The 21,530-nt window shown below is 45.5% G+C and overlaps 1 protein-coding gene across 1 annotated transcript in view; it reads right to left on the minus strand.

The window, feature by feature from the left end:
* The window catches only part of ADCY5 (adenylate cyclase 5), a 206,002-nt gene extending 185,029 nt beyond the window's left edge, over positions 1-20,973 (minus strand). The window contains exon 1 of the mRNA XM_050339625.1: positions 19,680-20,973. Coding sequence (XP_050195582.1) covers positions 19,680-20,681 — 1,002 coding nt within the window. The 5' untranslated portion in view covers positions 20,682-20,973. The remainder of the gene's footprint in view (positions 1-19,679) is intronic.
* Between the last annotated feature and the right edge of the window lie 557 nt (positions 20,974-21,530).

Here is a 21,530-nt window from a genome sequence, read left to right on the forward strand (position 1 = left end):
ACTGTGCACATCCCCCTGGTAGGACATTTTCCCTGGTTTCACTCAGATTTCTTGATGGAAAAGGACTCACAGGTATAATGATGCTTCAGCACACTCTGAAAAAGCCAGTACGTGTGTGGATTATCTGAAAAATTCAAGGTCTCTCCTGTTTGCACCAATCCAGGCCTGGAATTTGGGTGTCCTCCTTAGGCAGGTTGAAATTGCAGACCAAACCACTGTGGTGCTATCAGCACAAGATTCTAGCAACACCTTATAGACTAAATGCAAGTATCTTGCTAAAGAAAGTTTTGTTTGTAGTCCAAGCCTCACAGTCCATCAAACACAGAGCACAAAATCTTCCCTTCTTCCACTTAGAACAACACTTTAGCTAGGAAGGTCATTTCCATGAGATGTGCACACATTTCAAAATGTAAATATAGCAGGGCAGGAAAAGAAAAAGGACTGTTTGACTGCTAATGAATCACCCTTGTTGAAAGCTTCCTTTGGGGCATTCTGCCATCTGAGTCACTTTGCTCTGCGTGTTTCTGAGCTTGGCTCTCTTCTGGTTTCATTCACCTGGCATACATCTCCCTTTAGGTTGTAGGGATGTACACCTCAGCTTTTGCAACTACTATAAGCCATTAGCTGGCCAAGCAGTGAATATATGGATATATATAATTTAAGATCACTGCGAGGGCAATGATTAAGGGAACAAAAGCGTTTTTTAAAACAGCATTTTTCTTTCAAGAGTAATCTTGGTACAGTCAGTACAGCACTTCTATACCACTCCTCATCTTCAGGAGAACTTTGCTAAACATTAACTAGCTGCTCCTCATATCACTTGTGGCGTGGTCTCTATAAACATGCATTAATTTCCTCATCAGTTTAACAAAGATGAGGCTGATAAATTGAGTTGCTAGAGACCACAGCTTATATTAAAGGCAAGCATCAGGACTTGGGCCTTCTCAAGCCCTATGATCTGGCCTGTCTTTTAACAGTGGAGGTGTTAATTGCCTTCTCCTCTTTTATTCTGATGCAGTCCAGGTCAGATCCCAGCCCTAAGATACATTAAACCATAAATAACCACCTCAAGAGCTGTGCTCTGGCCAGTTTCACTCCCGTTGAAACCACACACAATTTCACATGTACGAGCACTAAAAAGCATGTTATGCTCCTGCCCTCCCCTGTATCATCTAAAACTGTCCTTCTCCCCCTTCTGCAGGTAATTTGAAATCCAGCCAGTTCCCAGATTTGAGTCTCTATATGCCACAAAAATACTTGTACTGCCACAGCACATGCTTCTTTTGGTGGCTGTGCCAGGCTAGGCAGGTGCACAGTGTGCATTAAACCAGGCCAGAAGATGGATCTTCTGCTGAGGAGGAATCTCATCTGGTACAGCACATTCCCTACCAATAATTCCTCCAACATACCCCCTCAGAGTTCCCTATCTTAATGAATTCAGTTGACACTCCTTCATCCTCAACATCTCATGCTTCCCCTCCATCTAGCCCTGGCAGCGTCCACTTCTTCCTTCTGGAAGAAGCCTCAATAGGTAAGACACGACTACAATAAAAGCACAAGAAGAAAGCTGTATGAAGCCTACCCTTTGCAAAGCCCCAAGACACCACAGTCAGGATTTGCTTTAACACAAGACCCAATCCCCCCCCAAGTAACACTTTTGACATAATTGCTGACCGATGCTACTGGGCAAGGCATGCAGACGGAAAAGGATTCTGCAGAGTGCTCTGCTTTGCCTGCTGAAAGTTTCGTGACAGGAGCAGACATTGTAAAACATCCTGCAAAGAGAAACTGAAATACACCTGCTACTTGTTGAGCCTGAGTCATTCACAGAGCCTCATTACCATCCAGTGTGACACCAGCTTCACATATTTATGGCTCTGCCTGCTCACAGTAATTTGGCATGTGCAGGAGGGCACTGTAACCTCACTGTGAGAAGCTTCTGATCCGCAAAGTTAACTTTGCCCAATTCCAGAGGTTTGAAGTCTGGAAGAAGAGGTGGTGGCAGCAACACAAAGACAGGGCACAGGAGCCTGCCAGCAGACTGCATTAGATGGATACTGACCCTTGGATGATTAAGCTTGCTAGTGGTCTGCTGTGTTTATAGTTATACAGCAGATGGTTCCTTTAAAACAGAAAAGCTCAAAACAGGAGGTAGCCCTGCCACCAAGTTGTTTAGTGAAAGTTTCCTACAATTTTTCCATTGTCAGTCCCAGCTGAGAGATGTTTGTTATGGAGAAATCACACGTGAAAAAAGGACAAGCACGTGCATGCCAGGAAACTTCTGTAACTGTTATTAGTCCCAATGTAAGATCTGTGGCAAGACAGTCTGAGTCTCATCGTCAGAGTACCAGTCTCTGTTTCTTCCATCCAGCCCCTTGTCCTCTCCTCCCTTCACCCTCTTCTTTGAAAACTACTTCAGACAATTTTGAGCAATTATTACACACTCAGCCTGTTGCCATATACCCACAGCCCCCCTCCAAGGCAGTAGCAGGTCTTGGGCATACCTGGCCCATTTTGGTGACACAGCCAAGGTTCTGTGGTTCCCTGCATCCCACACAGCACACTCTCAGACTGCTAACTCAGCCAGCTCATGAGATTTTTCTCAGTAGGTACCAGGTAACACTTCACAATTCATTTTAATTCCAACTTCTTTGTAATGTTTTCCTTTGTTCAAGGGAGAGAAGAAACTTAAAGAATTGGTTGATCTGATCCATATTATAACACTGGCCCTTGCTTTCAAAAGAACAGAGACAAGTTTACTCTGAAAATAACTCCAAGTGACATCTCCCAGCTGCCTCTCCTCAGCTCCATGCACCAACCTACTGATTGTCCTGGTTTCCCTCAGTCTGCTGCCCTTACCATCTCCATAGAGGCCCACAAGCCTCCTCCACCTTATGCATGGTGCTTAGAGCCTCGATACACACACTCTCCTACGCATCCCATTTTCAGTTTGGCCCCTCCCAGGGTTCCACAGACCTCATTCCACTATCCCATATATCTCACTTCTTCTCAACAGTGAGCTGCCACTGCCTTCTCTCCATGGATAGCACAGAAGGGGGTGGAGAACAGAGGAAAACAGGTAGGATTGCAAGCACAGAACTCAGCAAGGAAGCTGTTGGCCAGCCATCAGCACCTCTAAGTGCTCCCTTTCACCTGCACAGCACAGGCCACACAAATAACAAAACCAAACAGACACCAAGCCTCCGAGTCTACTGCATTTCCTTTAATTTCAAGCAGAAGTCTGCTGTTCAGAATTTAGTCAAAGGCACTGGGAGAACCTTTTCTGCTCTGCCACACCAATTTCCACTGTGGATCACATCGGTAACCAACGTGCTGCAGTATGCAGGAGTGGTCAGGAAGCTCATGCCTGTTCAAGGGCACCTACATTCAGAAGTTGGACTGAACAGTAGGAAATACAGAAGCCCACAAGATTAATACTTATTCTGTAGAAGTGGCAAGAGGCAAGAGGAGGCAGTCACACTGTTTAGTCAATGAAAAACTCTCTTCAGAGAGATTTTAGATGTCTAAATTCACAAGACCCCCATGGGAGATTTCAGATGCCAGAGGCGTCCCATGTTGAGAATTCAGGCAGTACTGGAAAGAGTGGCTTTGGAAACTTTGTTTCAAAATTTAACAAATTCAAGAAGATGTAGGAAAAAGCTTCTACTCCCTCCTCAGACCTTTCCTCCCTCATGAGACTGGAAAGCCGAGGACCTTGGGAAGCTATAACCATTCCTTTTGTCCTGCTAGGTAGATGGGTCCAGACAGTTGTCCCATAGGTTCATTGTGACAACTCTGAAATGCTGCACAACACACCAAACTCCACTGCATTCTGGCGCCACGACCCTACCATGATCAAGACACACGAACTCCGTGCGTGCTCATCCACTGTGTGTCACACTCCTCAAACAGCTCTGCATGGAGAGGGATTCTGCTGGCTACTGGGGCTGATAAAAAACCAAAACCTTGGAGCAGACACATGATCAGTGAAGAGGGCTAGAACACAGCCTCCCAGACTCAAAGCAAGGGAGTGCTCATGAGCACAGCTGCTTGAAAAAAATCTCACCATTCCATACACTGTTCGCTTAGGACAAGTTATGCTAGGTGGGGGTGGGGGGAAGTTGATTTTTAAAAAGTAGCTAAGTTAAAACAAAGCTCAGCCACCGTCTTCTGTACCATATTATCATAAAACCCTCCAAGGCAGATGCCAATATGCAGCTGGGCAGGCAATAGCCCCAGGACAGCCCCAGAACTCGAACCAGTTCAGAGCACAGTTACAGAAAGAGGTGCCAACACAGCTTCCTCGGACTCTGCTGACAACGCTGTTTTGTTCTTCCATAAAAATGTTTTGTTTAGGGCCCTCTTTGAAAATTCCATGATGACATGTGCAAAGTGCCAGCACGGACAAATGTGCTCCTGCAGGATTGTTTTCACCACGGTTAATATTCTACCCCCCAAGACCTCCTCAACCACAGTCTGTTCCATATGTTCGTTACTTCATGAGCAGGGATATGCAGTCCTGTCCACACACAGTTTCTGTTTGTCTGCCCCTGCTCCTCCCAAAAGTCACCAAGCACTCCTGTGACAGCTGCTTTTCATGGACCTTGAAGCTGGGTTTGAAGGCAGCCACGGTGATGGAGCTCGCACGCCCCCGGTGAACTCCATCCACCTCTGTAAATCACACAAGCCAGTGGTCCTGATGACACAAAATCATGGCTCAATGCACACTTCTATTACAGAAACATCAGCATAATGGCATAGGATCTCAGCACAAGAAAGTTAGGAAGCACTTGAGTATTAATGCCAGCTAAGTAAATAACCTCCTGATTTCCTCGGCAAAACAGCACTTGACCCACATTTTCTAGAAAGCAACAGCTTGCATGTCTGAGCAAACTCTACTTAAAAAGAAAGAAAAATTGACCCACATTTGAACTGTCTCAGTAATCACCGGTGCGTAAAACAGGCTCCCAAAGTAACACCATTAACCCAGTGTGTCATCCCCAGTGGAAGAGTTCTCTAAGAATTTTACAGAGATGAAAGCTGAACTTTTTCTGGCTTACAGCATCCACTCAGAGTTAAGCTGGTTACTCCATACTCCCACCCAGAGCATTCCTGCCCAGCTTCTGGGGAAAAAAACAAAACAGCTTACATCTCAAAAATATAAATCATAAACTATCAGCCTCCTATTAAAAGACACTGTAAAAATATAACTTGTCAAACATTCAGAAAACAAACCTAGATGGGTGATCTATGGTGCAAGGTGCTCTGCTACAATGAAGAAGGCAATACACGAAGGCCTGCACCAAAATTTCATTATCGATTTAACGTGGCCCACCTACCCTTCCATGCCCTCCTCCTACGGCCAGTGACTTGTAGGTCTCTTCTAGTATTTTAATCCCTTACTTTTCCTGTAATCACTGAGTATTCTGCTGGAAGTTTTTTGCTAGACCTTTCCCATTCAGTCTCATTTTAAAAATCTTTTGGAACAGTTAACATTTTGATTAAGAATCATACTCCATATATATGGAGTTTATAGACACACCATTATACTCCAGTATAAACACACTCTAGAGTCATCGTTGGTCACAAATAAACACTGCATACCACAGGTATTTTAAGGCTCCCATCACTGTGATATCTAGTTCAAGAAGATGGATAACAGAACAATTGCTCTGCAGTTTTCCACCAGCATGTTCCTTTGCCAGGTGAGGACACTTGTAGTGCAGCTCATCAGAAACCACCCCAATGTTCTGCTGAAAAGAGGTCAAGAACCAGGAGTGACAAAGCACGTCAGGGAGAGATGATGCTGGATGTCTGCAAGGCCCAAGTGCAGCACATCAGGCAAGTCATGGCCTGATTTTCTAGAAATAGGTATCGTTTCCTTCGCAGCGCTGGTAGAGAACAGGCAGGTGGGCCAGGCCAGGCAGCAGAAGAAAGAGGCAGGATGCCAAGGTAAGCCTGAAGCAAATTAAATATCAGAAGGCAGCAGAGAGAGAGACTGCTTGGGTTGCTCTTTTGGCAGAGGAGGAAAGCAAGCCATTAAAGAGGCAGAATATACCCGTGTCGACTTCATTTGCAGCACTAATTGCCATGCATGTGCGCTAATTGCCCTCACATGAAGTGCAAGGGAACGGGCACTACTTGAATCCCATGCAATAGGTGAGTCTTCCAAAGTAACTCTTGTTGGATCATGCTCTCACCACACATTCCACTTGCACCAAAGAAAAATGGAGGGAATCAGTGCAGTATTGTTTTTTCATAAAGTTATCCACTGCAGTTTATTTAAAGACCAAAAAGGAAACTCTAACCAAACTGCCAGAGACATTCAAAACATTAACAAAGTTTGTACCTTCTTACCAAGGCAAGAGAAAGTACCCACAGAAATAACCTGATCCCTGCTGTCACTGTGGAGCACAGGGCAATGGAGATTTAACCCGCAGCCACCTTATGCAACTGTCTTTTCTTTTGTCAGTAAGCAACACTATTTGATTGCTGTCAGTGAAAGCTGATGGCTGCCAGAACTCATTTTAGTTACCTGCACAGATAAAGTGCACCAGAAAAATAAACACCAGTGGCAGGAACACAGAACTGCACTGCCTGGGACCTTCTCCTGTGGCTGTTTACATCACTGAAGAGGTGAAAGCAAGGAAAAGGTAGAGGAAGGGTGGGCTGCAGCAGGTGGAAAGATCATGCTTGGCTATCCTCTCTCTTGCTTTGTTTCCTGGAAAAATAGAATGGTGAGGCAGTGAAACAGGTTGCCCAGAGAAGTTGTGGATGCCCCATCCCTGGAAGTGTTCAAGGCCAGGATGGATGGGGCTCTGAGTAATCTGTCTAGTGGAAGGTATCCCTGTCCACAGCAGGGGTGTTGGAACTACGTGATCTTTAAGGTCCCTTCTGACCCAACCATTCTGTGGTTCCACAAAAAAGGGTTTTATGCCCTTCCCTCTAGCAAAGTCTGAGAGCAGCATATGTCCCTATCAGGATGTCAACATGTCCTTAACATCCTCCCGCTGCATTTGCTCCAAGCTCCTTGACACTTTTTTCTCACTGGATGTTACCCACCCCTCTGAGCTGCCCGCTCAGGTGTGCATGTGCACCTCCCAGACTACCTTGGTCCAAATATATGGACTAAACTAACTTTGCTTGAGTTAGGCTGCAAAAAACATTGCAGTTCCTGAGTTTGACTTTTTGGCAGGAAATGCTGTAAAGCACACACAGCCAAAGCTCTGGAAAACCAGAGCCTCAATGTTCCATTACCACTTAAGGGAAGAAGAGGAAAATGCACCTCTCACTATTTTTTTTGTGTGTTTTTACAGTATTTCTTCCCATTTTTTTCCCCCAGAACCTACAGAGGAGTAAGGCTGGGGAGAGAGGAGACGCTGCAGACACATCTTCCACCAACATCTCTTGTGCACTGCAGGGTGCCTAGTACAAGACAGATGCCTTTCAGTAATGTGAGGACTGATCAGTGTAAATCAGTCCCTATTGTTCTACACCAGCTGTCCCTTCATACAGAAAAGCCCTGAGGGGAGTTAAAGGCATTTTGCAAGCAGCCAGAGGGAAAAAGGTATTTTTAGTGATAGGCAGAAAGCATTTAGATTCCAGCTCATTTCTTGTGGTGCTAAACAGAAACCAGACAAAGCAACAATGGTTTAGGGTATGGTTTGAACACAGGTAAGATTCCTTTCAGATCTAGCTGGGACAGGGAATAGCAGCAGAAGGAGGTATCATGGCCATTAAGATCAGAAGTTAGTTAACTCAGCCCAGGAAACTGCATCTCTGCCTAAGGCTACTGTTTGTGTAGAAGGCACTTTTCATGGCTTTTTCCCTCTTTTACTAAAAGAAAAAAATCAACACTTTCACTCAGCCCAGACCCAAATGCTGTTTCCGCCAGCAAGCCAATGTTACAATGCCACCCATTTGAAGGGAGCGCAATATTTCTCCAATAACCTTCAGCAGGTTTGGCAGGCAGGGAGCTGTCACATGAAGTCCGACATGCAGAAGATATGCTCATGCTGCAGCGAGGCACCGGCTCAGTGGCGTATGGAGTACTGCAAATGGATTAAACAGAAGGAGAGCTGCGAGAAACCGAAGGAGCTTCTCCCAGGAAAGACACAGAAGAGCATCACCTGCCACCTCAGTGTTTAACAACCTGGGATCCCAGACATACAGTCCCAGTCACAGCTGCTAAGGAATTGGCAATGGAAAGGTTTGGTCTCAGCCCCAGCCAAGAGGCCATGCTCTGACAGCAGATTATTTCTCTGTGAAGGATGAGTTGTCAGCAGCACCCCTTGTACAGAAACAGGCACACCAAGGAGACACTCATGACCAGGGCTCCTGAAAAGCAGTTTGGAAATGGGGCCAAGGGCTGGCTAAACATCACAGATAAGCTCCTCTCTTGATTCTGTCCCTACCACAACTGGCCCCAGCCCTTGCCAAGGGGGACAGAACATAGCACAGAGGGTGGCACTATCTATTCTAACAGAAAACTGCATATACACTAAGTTAATAAAAAGTACTCCTGACTTACATAAGTTACAGTCTTACCCTGGAGAAATTACAGTAAAGATTGGTCTGTTCAGAAAAGTTCATCAAAATAAATTGAAGAAAATTATTTAAACCTGTGAGAACACTTCTCTTAACAAGCGTGACTTTATTTAGTTTGCATTCCCTCTGGAAGTGAATTAAATTAACTTGGTCCATTTACATCTAAAATAGACAAGTAAGGTGGTTTCAGCAGTGGACTATAATTTCTGTATACTGGGCTCTATATTGTGGTTTAACTAATCCACCCAGCGTTACCTTTCCTAAACATCATTATTTGGACAAACCTTCATTGTCGTGACACAGCCAGATACTCATTACCTACATTAGGGAAGAAGGAAAACAAACAAGCAAAAACAAAATTGCAGTCTCCTTAACTTTCTCTAATGAGAAGTGAAAATATTTGTAGGAAATACTTCCTTAAGTATTTTTTCCACAGTCATTTCGACCACAGCTGCAAAATGCATATACTTTTAAGAGTTCCTGAAGCAGTCCTAGAGTGCTAAGAGTTACCTAAGTACAGCCATCCTAACAGCTGAGAAGGACTGGGCACCAAAAGGGAAGTCACCTGTGAAAGGACATGTAACCTTCAAGCTTATTGCTTGTGCTGCACGTGCTTTCAGGAAGTCCTCACCCAGGGATGAGACCCAGCTGTGCCAGATGTCATTCAAATGTACTGTTGAGACAATAGAGAAGGCAGACTTTGGGTGGGGTGGGAACTAAAGGTAGGTGAAACAAGGAAACTAAGCACCAGTTTCAGCTAGGAGTAGCCAGAAAACTCTAGTCATGGACAGCTCCCCTGTACTATCTGCTCCTACCTCTGGCTGTGCTTGCTTGTTTGCTTAAAAAAAAAACCCAGCACCGCAACAACAAAACAAACAAATGAGAAAACACATCAATACCTTTGTGACCCCTCAGAGCACATATACAAATGAAGGTTTTTTTCAGATGGATCTGTGATTAGTACCTGCCACAAACGGTTTAGGCTGACTTGGTCTTGGTGCAGCAGGATGGCATAGCTGACCTCTGGAAGTATCCTTCAACCCTTCCATCTCTGGTTTTGTAGCTTTCAAAAGTTATCAGTACATCTGTCATACCAGGGAAGTGACGTTTGCTCCAGGACACCATGAAGAAGACACAAGCCTAAACTCTGTTCCCTCATTTTCCTGGCTTGTCAACAGCCTTGCAAATCTCTCAGATATGATAGTAAACCCACATATGCACAGCAGCTATTTGGTGGTGTACTGCTAAAAAGTCCAGAATAGAAATGGGGAGAAACAGAAAAAAAAAAAAGCCATATTCAATATCAATTAAAAAGGCAAGAACAGTACAAAATCCAGGCATGATGTCAGAACCCTTTCACAACTAACACATCCATCTGTGTTATGTTTTAAGGAGATGCCACCAAATTAAGTAGAGAAATACTCCAAATATGTTCCATCACAGAGTGTTATAATCCTGTCTTACTAAAAGCAGAGAGGAAAAAAAGTATTGTTTCAGTTCACCTTCAGTTCACAGATCACTGCGGATTGTTTTTTCAACTGAAAAATATTGTACAATTCTGCATTTAAACTTTTTTTTTTATTCCATGCCATCTGAACAGAAAAATTGTTCAGTGAGTACCATTAAATAAGCTTGATAGTCCTTCCTGGCCTTAAGACCCAGATAGTTCACCACCACAACAGCAGTTTCCACGCTAGAAACCTACTACAGTTTTAGAGACTGCATTTAGCTTTCAGCATGAGTGAGACTGACATTGTAATTACACATTCTCCCACCACGCTGCAGAGCATCCTCTTTCCTTGGAACCACAGAGCATTTCCTCGGAACCACAGAGCATTTCCTCCTTTCCTCTATGAGATTACTAGTAACCACCTGCCTGGAAAAAAAGAGATCCCATTCAGAAGGAAACGTCTTCATTAATAACATCTCCCTTGGTCCTCCTGTTTGTGCAACTCTGTGCATAAATACCCACATGTTAAGCAAGAACACACACACAAAGCTGTTGTTGGGTACCTTACAGCAAATGGAAAGAGTTCATCACTCAGCAAGCATGTCTGAGTAGCTCTGTCATCGGCAGGCTGGCCAACAAACTACTGTTTTTAGAAATACTGAATTGTAGTCCCTTACCGCATCGCTAGCTCTAAGAATTCAGTTTTCAGGGTCAGAGGGACAGAGAGATCAGTGCTTGTAGCATTTAGTCTAGAGCAGAGAATTTAGGGAAGGAGCCATGGCTTTTTCTGGAAGGGAAAATACAGCCAGGGAACTGTTTGCATCAGCAACGTTTTATGACAGAGTCTTGTAAGCAATGTCACAGCCTTTTCTTTTAACTATGAAGTGAGACAGAACGTCTTATACAAGCTGCAAACATATCTGAAGAATAAACAGTTTGTGTAAGTTGCCGCTTTGAGAGATCAGTTTCTAATGTCTGGGGGAAAAGAAAAAGAGAAAACACAAACCTTTCTTTATTTCTATTCCCTCTCTGTTGCATCAGCACAGTCCTTTGTTTACTGTCTGCAAAGATGCACTCTGATACTAGTGGAATGTGCATGTTAAATTTGTAGAGCAGCTTTAATTCCCAAAACTCAACCTCCCAGAAGCAAGGTTTCCCAGGAAAAGAGAGGATGATAGCCAAGCACAGCAGTACCACAAAGGCCCAATTCACAGTAAAAAATTTGATGGGTATTACATGGGTGTGTAAAACTTTTCATGAAAAGAAAAGAGAGTTTAATATTTCATCTGGAAACTCATCACTCAAACTGCAAGAGAAGCAGTCTAGGTAAAGGAATTATAAACAAAATAAGGGCAGGATTGAGGATGCTTTGAAATATACTTCTCTTCTGCTATTTCTGCTGCTATGAAGTAGGAGAAGCCACAAATGATGAGTATACAATGTACACTACAGACAGTCCTGATAACATCAACACACAAATATGATTTGTGTTCTTGATGTCTGGGGAAGGGAGTAAGGATACATGGCAATTGCATTAGTGACTTAAAAATATGAAGGAAAAAAAAAGGTACATAACGATATTTTATTTGCAGAACAAAGCCTGACAATACAATGAAACTTTCTATAGCGAGTGCTGTAACAAAAGTCCTACTCAGCATCAGTGAGGCCAGCCTGGCACCAGAAGCAATACTGTGGTGATGCCAACGCCGCCACCATTAATTCTTAAAACTGTGGGGGCTTCTACTATTTGTAAATGCATCATCTTTGTGGTGCAAAACTGACTGTGTCTGGCTGAAGCAGTTCACAGGCTGATCTATCTACCAGGCTCCTGATGGGACAGAGCTTTGCAAACATTCAAGAGCAAGGCTGAAAGCAGAAGGCAGAGCTTTAAAATGTAATGTGGAGTCCATTTCTCTGAGTGTCAGAACAAGACCATTTCATGCTGAATTCTACCACAGATCTGCTCAACGATGCCATTCCTGTACCTGCCAGTGGCGAAGCTGGCGAGACTCAGCACCATCCTAAAACATCACAGATGGTTTCATTGGGAGTGGTCCAGCTGCAGGGACCAAAATGCTAAAAAGCATTTTGACTCTTGTCTTAGCCTGACAGTCATTTTATGTGTGATCTTAGTAAGTGCTAGAAGCTTCAAGCTTTCTTATGATAAGGCAAGAACATTTAGGAGTTCAGGAGACAAATATTAAAATTCTTGTCTGTTTCCCACACCCCCTCATAACTACATTATCCTTTTTAATATCTTTGGGGTTGTGTTTTTTTCATTCACATGAGATTTCCCCTTGGGTTTTTACCTAGCCTAAGGACTCCAGAATAATGAATCAAATTAAGTTTCTGGCAGCAGTAGGATACATCTCAGGTAAAGCCAAAAAAAAAAAAAATTATTATTTTTTTAAAAGTATCATCAATGTCAAAACAAAAAGAAGAAAGAGCATCCCATGGATGAAAGATATCACAAGTTCAGATCACCAGGCTAGACTTCAGAGGGAGGGAAGGAACTAACACTGAGTATATCCCACATCAAAACACAGGACTCACAGGAGATGAAAAGTCACACAGCAGTTATACAGGAACTCCACCCACTTCCCTGTGGAAGAAACTGTGAATCTTCACATTCCTTGCACACACTTTGTCCCTGTCCTATCCTTCTGGGCCATGAAAAAAACCCCATGAAGCACATCACAAAATTGTGTAGCAGCTGGAAGGCTCGAGGGAGACTGATGCACTCCATCTCCTTCCACGTTACATTTTCTGGGTACAGATTCCCTGTGCAAGGTGCCATGTGAATCCCACAGTATAAAGCAGACAGGAGGACAAAGCTTGCCCAAGGCTGGCAAAACTTGGAGCCCTGTCTTCCACCTCCCCAAACAAAAGTGGGAATTTCCTCTGAACCGCACCCACCTGCACAGGGAAAACAAAATAAAAGGAAAAAAAAAACTCAACAAAAAAAGATAGAAAAAAGACAATTAAAAAAAAGAACAAATACGAAAAAGAACAAATGGAAAAAGAACAAAAAAAGAAAAAGTAAGTAAAGACGGGAATGGAAAACAAAAGATGAGAGGTGGAACAAAGAGAAGGGGCAAAAAAAAAAGAGAATAGAAAGACAGGAGCTTTTCAAAGCACAGGGTCTCAAAAGCCACGACCAGCTACAGAGTGGATCACTTTTCCACACCCATGGAAGCTGCTGTCAAATTAATTTCAATTTTTACCTCTTGGTTTCTCAGCTGCTGCTGGAGATTTTTCATTGCATCTTCTATCAGGACAGAAGAAAAGGTTTTTTAGTTCTATTAGAAAATGAGAGTAACATCCAGTAGTACCAAAATATGATTACCAAATCAGCTATTCCCAAAAGACCGTAATTACTCCAACTACTGCAATGGCCAAAAAGTTAGCGATTGTTCCACTTTTCTTGAAAGACAGAGAAGGAGCTATGGTACATGACTGAAAGATTAGCTAATCAGTCGCAAATTGAATGCACTTGGAAAAGAGTCTGGTGCCCAAAGTTCACATTCCAGCTGGGCTGAGTCCCAGCCCTCTTCCACCCCAGACCTTGGCAGCGCTGCCCACACAACAGCGAACTCGGAGCAAAAGGGCATTTAGGAAGCACTGAGCCAATTCAGGCTCCAGGAGGGCACGACCAGTTCCAGCGAGCCTTTAGCACCAGGAAAATCAGCACTTTGCATCCACTGCTGTCAGGTTTATAAATCTTCTGAATGTGGTTAATCACAAGAGACCATGTAAATAAGATGTCCTGCCTTGGGCAGGTCTCTAACAGAAAACAGGGGGCACACTGGTGTCAAACTAAGCCATCAAGCCCAGGACTCTAAAGGACAGTCAACGACCGCTTTGTGAGATGAGGGCACGGAAAGCTATCCTTTTACCTCATGCATCTCAATGAATCCCAACACTTTGCTCAACTATCTTCACCTCTCCAGAAACAAACAGAACTAGCACACACTGCCTTTTTGAAAATGTCATAAAAATGCCTAGAAGGACAAGTCTTTTGCTATGCACCCCAATCACCCCCAATTTCATCTTCAATTCACCACCAAGATCCAAACCGTGATTACCACCACGAGCCTGAGAGAAGTTAGTCAAATGGGTCAGTTTATCAAGACAAGAAACCTATTAAGAACACAGGAACATGGAAAAATTAGACACACAGCACTCTAACACTATCACACTAACAGCTTTTGATACCAGTGATCATTACAGTGAAATATTAAACTAATTCACAGTGGGGAGAAAGAAGATAAAGCAAGGGGGGACATCAGGAGGTGGCAGGATCATAGGGTAATTTAGGAGATAAGAAAAACAGATACGCCTTTGTAAACCCCAAGCAACACATGCATTCCCCAGAGATACAGATAATATTCCTACAAAGGACTAATTGATACGCAATACCTCAGGGATTTATTTAATTACCTCTGATACAGAATTACACTAGGAAGGCAACTATCAGTGCAACAGTTACTGAATATTTGAGGTTGCCATTTTTTCCCTGAACAAAAGACCACAAATCAATTTTCTCTAACTTCAGTCCAACTGCTGCTGAGGCAGATTCTTCAGTAGTGAGCAGTGCTGGAGCACTTCCTGCTGCATGAGAGCCCTACTGCTGTCAATGTTTATGCAGAACAGGACATTAAGTGCTGTTTGAGGCACATGGTACCTGGCCCCATGTGGCCAAGCACCTTAAAAATCATGTCCTAAATGAACATTCCTCAAATTTATTTTCCAGGTGGAAAAAAGTAGAACAGGCAGTAGAACACAACCACAGGAAAACTAACACATGGATTATCTGCATGTCAGGTAGCTCATCTCTCCTTCTTGATGAATAAAATCTGCTTGAAGACAATGAAAGCACAATACAGTGACTTGATCAACATACTTCTGAGAATCTGTCTTCTTGAAATCAGTCATCAGCTACATATCTTTAGCATGCTGAGGCTGAGAATGGAACACACAGTACCATTTCTCCTACTTTGTGACTAACTTCTTGTCGAATGCCATTCAAATTGCATCTAAAAAGCATCTTTACAAGATGCTAGGAGACATCCACAAGACTCAAGATGACACCTCTTTACAGTAAGAAGTTGTTTTTAGCCCTACTGAAGTGACAGTTTATATAGAAAAAGGAAAACAAGAGATTGCATATGTTTTCATACCAGCATCTTCCTAGAAATGGTTAAACTGAAATACTGCACTTTCAAGAGAGCCACCATGCAGCTGCAGATCAATCATGTACCATTAACATGGACTGACAGAATGAAAGGCCAACATATACACAGTTCTCAGAAGTGAAGGATGAGGAGTATTAATGTAATGTTGTTATGATGGAGACAGACATACAGAAAAGGGTCGAGCAGAAGGAGATCAGCATCAGGAGCCTTGAGTCAGAGCACCATAAAAAAACCCCATGTGCTGGGGCAGCTGTTCAGAACTTTGCTATCAGAGATCCTTTGCACAAGGTTTGCAGAAGTATTTGGAGAGGAAAGAGTCCAGTACATTTCAGTTTCTCTTTCAATGAGGTTACTGACACAAGCCAAAAAAACAAACAAACAAAAAACACAAAACCAACCAAACAAAAAAAGGTATTTATTTTTCGTGGTACCTTAACACTCACTCACTTGCACTGAGTTAATAAACTACAAAGGCTTCAATGTATGCTTGAACAAGGAACCTCAGAAAGTTACAATAAAAGAGGTTTGGATGGGAAAATAGGAGTAAACCTAACCTCAGTCCACAGGTTTGTTTGATGTTTGTATATATGGCATTCTTATCCCTTATCCCTAGTCCCGCACCCACTCCCACACACAATCCCCATCCCTTTTTAAGTCTGATTCAGAGCCCAATAAACTCTCTTGTGAAATTCCCTGTCCCTTAGCCCCTAGTCTTACAAAAATGCCAGTGCTTACTCAAGACTATCTGCACTGAGGGCAGCTGTCTCCTCACATGATTTCAGTTAAGCATCAGCAGCCCGTACGCTGTGAGCGCTTCCCATGTGCCTGTACAAGTCCATGGGTCAGCCCAGCAGCTCGTTCCGATTGGAACGGACAGTAAACCTGTGTCATCTTTGCTGTGAATGCAAGGTAGTTTACTGGGAAACAGTATATCTCTTTCTCAGTTAAGTATTAGAAAACCTCACTCAGACAAAGTAATTGTTATGTGAATACGGGAGCTCAGTGTGTTTTCAGAGCCTGAAAGTGCATGGAAACCAACACATGGAAAAGGCTGGCCTGGAAAAGATATATTTATATACAAAGAGAAGATGACAGACTTCTGTGCAATGAAACACATTTGTAATCCAAACTGTCCCAGGATAACACAAAGACATAAACCTAAAGGCAAATGCAGTCATCACCTCCCCAGTAAATCCAAAAGCAGTCCCTCTAGAATTAATGGAGCACAGAAACACACAATCCCCCCACCACCTCTTTTAAGCAATCAAGATTTGCAGTCGGTGGAGCATCATCTATTCACTATGCTCTGTAAAGTAAATTCCCCTCCCTCAGCACTGGATAACTTTTTAATATAATGAAATAATTTTTGTATTAATTAGCATTTTTTTGTTTCAATCAAACATCAATTCAAGAAGCCAAGATCATTGCCCCTACCCAATCAGACACAGAGGTACCACATACACCCACTGATTTTGATAGGGGTGCTCAGAGCACCCTTTTTAAAGACAGACCCCAGACTCCTCCAGGTAGCAAACAGAAGTGAGAGCCTACATTCCAAATCCAGTGACCCCAGAAGAAGTATTAAGAAAAGCAGCTCAGTTAAGACTGAAAAATCACAACTACCTTTACTCCTGTCACTTTACTGATTCAGAAACAGCCAACTGCATTAACCCTTTCAAGAAGTCTATCACAGCCTTTCATCAGAGAGTTTGGTGACAAAGAAGTGCAGTAATGGTAAGAGAAGATAATTCAGACAATAAAACCATGCATCCTCAGCAAGGGAATCCAACAACTGCCTTTCTCCCAAAAGGGACTTAAAACCCAAGAATTTCACTCTCTTGAGAAAGAGGAGTTTTAGCAGGCTCCTGAGCCTCATAAAAGTGCTCAGGAGTCTACACAAGAGTCTCCCAGCTTTGAATGTCAGTGGATAATAACAAGAGTGTATGATTTCTTGTGGCTTGGAAACAACTGGGAGAGGATCAAAAGCAAAAAGCACCATGAAGAAGCACTTGCTCAGGTATTATAGTTAAAAATGCCATGAAAAAGAGAGGAAAGGGGATATACATCTAACTTGCCTTTCTTCTGTGACTGCCGGGTATAAAGTACCATCTGGTCACATAGTCACAAATGCATTCACATCCACTCCTGCTCCACAAAACACAGGTTTGATGTGACTGCCAGCGTGAAGTCACTGAAAACAACTTAACTCCCTCTTCTCGATTTATCTGGTTCTTCATCTGCCTTCGCCCCTGGTAGTTTGAAGGAGGAAAATAAGGCTTGCGTGCCATTAGGGGGGACAGAGCTGAACACGACCGATTTCCACGGCAACGAGATACAGCCCCAGTGAGGAAGGCCTGTTAGTAGCTGTGAGGCGATGTGCTCAGCACAACAGATTTTTCTCTCAGACAGCCAGAGATAGCAGCCCATGTTCATACACAAACGTGCAAGGAATCTGATTCTTGGCCTTGTACAACCCCACTGAATTCAGCCAGAGCTACGCCAACGTAGACCACAGCAAGATAGAGACGGTGTGAGTAGGAAAAATAAGCAGGCAATGTGGAGAGACGCTCCGCCTTTGAAAACAAAGTAAGAGTACTCCTAGGACATGCCTTGTTAACTGAATGTTTATTGTCAAACTGCAGGAAAAAAACCAGCATTAGTATGAAAGGGAAAGCAACTGTGCAATGCACAGATTTGTGCATGCTGCCCATGCTTTTACCTTTGACAAGTGCATACTTAATACACTAGTCCAACCTCTTGCAAACAACCCTGCAGTTCGGAAAGGGAGGGAGCTGTAATCATCCAAATTCTCCACTGAGAGAGTCAGTCATTTGTCCTTTGTAATTTAGGCTCCTTCCTACTAAAATGCAGTTACCAACACTTTATAATATGATGATATTTTATGCGCTCATTAGGATCTTACAAATTCAACTCTGCTCGTAACAGACTGCTAGGTCTTCTGGCTATGATCATGATGGGCTTTGCCTTCATATGTAAGGATACAGTCTCCAAATACACTGAATTCAATAGGACAAGTATCAGTTTTCAAAGCCAAGAGCACTCACAAGGCTTTGCAGGACCAGAGCCCCAGTGGGGAAGAGTTCATGCCATTAGCAAACTTTTTCAAGTCAAGCAGAAAAACAGCAACTGTCCCACTCACAGTGTATTCTCTGCTGGAAGTGCACAAAAAGACATTCATAGCAAACATAAGAAAAATATGCCATGTAGAGTTTATAAAAATATCTGTAACAAACTAAGACCAAAGCCAGAAACTGTCCAAGCAGGCTTAACTGGGCAGGAGGGAGAAGAGAGTCATTTCATAGGCAATTTTATATAGCAGAGCAGTGACAGCCTCATCCTTATGAGGTTTTATTTAAGCCCTACAACTTCTCTTGCCACTGTCATAGGTGGAACTCAAAACAACTCAGAACTAAGACTCAAGGGAGGCACTGCACGCAAAGCTTTATTTTGTATTATGTGATAGGGCTGTAAAGCTAACAAACACCTGATTTTAATAAACAATCCCTGGGTTCACGCAAGCATCAGGGCTGATTCTGTGACAGGCTCATCCTTGTTCAGAGTCCCGCATATCAGAAGGATGACAACTGCCTCACAGCTTCAGCATTTTAAGTCGATGATTTCCTGATTGCCTCGGTGTGTGGAAAGCTTAAAGCACGAGTCCTGAGGCTGCTTGCTTTGCTTGAAAAGAAGAGTGGCGCCTTGTATTGCTGTTGTTTATACAGATATGGTAATTAAAAATTGCATTGTAATGCATTTGATAATAGTCTTATTGTTCCCGTGAACTGAACTGCTTCAGTTAAATATGATATCACAGCTAAATAATAACCTGCATTTGCACTTTTCTCATACTTTTTTTTTCTGGCTGTATATGAACTCTGGGCTTCTTCACTGTAGATATTTCCAGCACATCTCAGAGCAAAGCACCTTCCTGCTGAACCAAAAGCCTACCCGACATTCCCGTGGAGCATGCCTTCCAACACCCAAGCTCCGCGCTTGACACGGAACCCAGACTCGAACTCAGAGTGCCACACAAAGATAACCTCTAGCTCATAAAAACAGCCAGATCCTCCACACATTTCTCAGGTACATGGCAGCATGTGCAGATGCCCTTCCACAGGTGTGCTGAGCACAAGGCTGTTTACATTAAATACAGCTGAAGGGCATTAGCAGGGCTGGCTGACACTGCTGGAGCAGCTGTCATGGGAACCCAGTAAGGCACATTTCTTACATGTTTAGAGCCTTAACTTAGCAGAAATGAGAAAACAGCAAAGCTATGGAAAAAGGCAAGATTACAGGTTATCTACCACATTGTACAGCAGTAGTCCCACCAGCAGTAGTAACCAAGGGGTTCGACTGAGAGCCCTGTCAGCCTTCCAGCATTGGGCAGGCCTGTGGAAGTCAGACAGCGCTGCTTCCCTCACCCTTCAATGCTGAGCGCACTCCCAAACCCCTCAGGGCTTGCCTACCTGCTTCAGGAGGAACTTATCCTCTGCGTTGATCTTGAGGGAGACGGCCAGGTGGATGGCGGAGAGCACCACCCCGCTGATGACCGCGGCCCTCATCCGCACGGGCAGCAGTGTGTAGATGCTGTAGATAAAGAAGACGGTCCACCAGATGCCCTCTGAGGCGCTCCTGGGCCACACCAGCAGAACCCCTACCACTTGCACGGCCAGGATCACCAGGATGACAGAGTAGCACGCCAACCACATGTGGTCCTGGTGGAAGTCGTTGCGGTTGCACACCATGCAGAGCACCACCATCAGCAGGATGGCCAGGGAGAGCACCACGACGTAGGATACCTCATAGTGGCCGTGCGCCGCATGGAAGATCAGCATGACCACACAGACCAGCACCAGCACGGCCATGAGCATGGTGAGGCTGCTCTGGTTAAGCCGAAAGAAGTAGCGCTGGTAGAGGCGTTCCAGTTTCTCAGACTGGAACTTCTTGGACCTGAAGATTTGCAGCAGGCTACTGCAACAACTGCCCATGGAGAAGGCCGCCTCGGAGTCCCCCTCGTCCCCGTCCTCTTCCTCCAGCTCCTCAATCTTGGCCTTGATGCGTTTCTCCTCCAGCCCCAGCTCCACCGAGCGGGGCCGCACCTCCCCTTGCTCCCCCAGCTGTCGGGGGCTGGCATTGTTGGGGGCAGCGGGGGAATCACTGCCGGGCGGGTGGCGGGACCGGTGACGTCGGCTGTCGTCACCGTGCTCCTGCCAGGCGGATTTGGACCTAAAGCTCATCATCCTGCAGCCGCTCTCCCCGCGGCTACGGGGCTCGTAGTCTTCCTCGCTCCTCCACCTGCTCGACATGCGGGAGGCCTTCTTGCCCGAGGACCTGTTGGCAGGCGGCGGGTAGGAGTAGCCATTGGCTCGGGCCTCCGCCTCGCCCCAGGCCGAGCGGTGCTGCTCGGTGCCTGCCCAGGGCGCGGGACCGCCGAAGCCCGGGGGGCTCACGCTGTTGGACCGGGACATGCCCTGAGGGACGGGGCCGCGGGGACAACCGCCGGGCACGCGCAGGAGACGAGAAAAAAACCAAAACACCAAAAGGCAGCGGGCAGGGAAAAAAAGTTAGGGGGGAAAAGGAAGGGGAAAAAAAAAAAAAAAAAAGAAATGGCAAACCCCGCAAAGTCTCCGGAGCAGCCGGGCGTCCCCGGAGCCGGGGTGTCCCCGGCGGGACGCTCAGGGCAGCGCCATCGCCGGCCCCGGCGCTTCGACACCGCCGAGCGCGCTTGGCCCCGCGGGGCCCGGGACGCCCCCGGCTCACGGCCGCTCGCCCTCAGCCGCGCGGCGGCGGCCGCAGGGGCTCGGGGCGCCGCGGGGGACCCGCATCGCAGCGCACCCGCACCGCGCCCGCCCGGCCCCCGCCGCTCGGGGCCGCGCGCAAGGCGGGCGCTTCGCCGCGGGCCGGTCGGCGGGGAGCGGGCGGAGGCTCAGGCTCGCAGGGATGCGGCAGCCGGCGGCAGCGGGAGCATCCCCTGCCCGAGGGGCGCGGCGGGGGGAATGCCCGAGGCGGGCCGGGCTGCAGCGGCGCTCCTGCCTCGCCTCGCCTCCCAGCGGCGGAGCCCCGGCGGCAAGGCACGGCCGGCGGCAAACGCGCTGCTCATGCACACGGCCGCCGCTGCCGCTACGCCGCGGTGCCTTCGGGCGGCCGCAGCGCCTCTTCCACAGGCACGGGGGGGAAAAGGGGGAGAAACCGGCAGACCTGAAGGGTAAGGAGGAAGGAAAAAGTAATAATAATTAAAAAGCAAAAAAAACCGGCAAAAGCGAGGCGGGGTCCCGGCGCCGCCTCCCCGCGCTGCCGGCGGAGCGGTGTCGGTGCGT

This window comes from Myiozetetes cayanensis, unplaced genomic scaffold (genome assembly GCF_022539395.1).
Source record: "Myiozetetes cayanensis isolate MyiCay16 unplaced genomic scaffold, myiCay2020 scf9, whole genome shotgun sequence".
Taxonomy (NCBI): domain Eukaryota; kingdom Metazoa; phylum Chordata; class Aves; order Passeriformes; family Tyrannidae; genus Myiozetetes; species Myiozetetes cayanensis.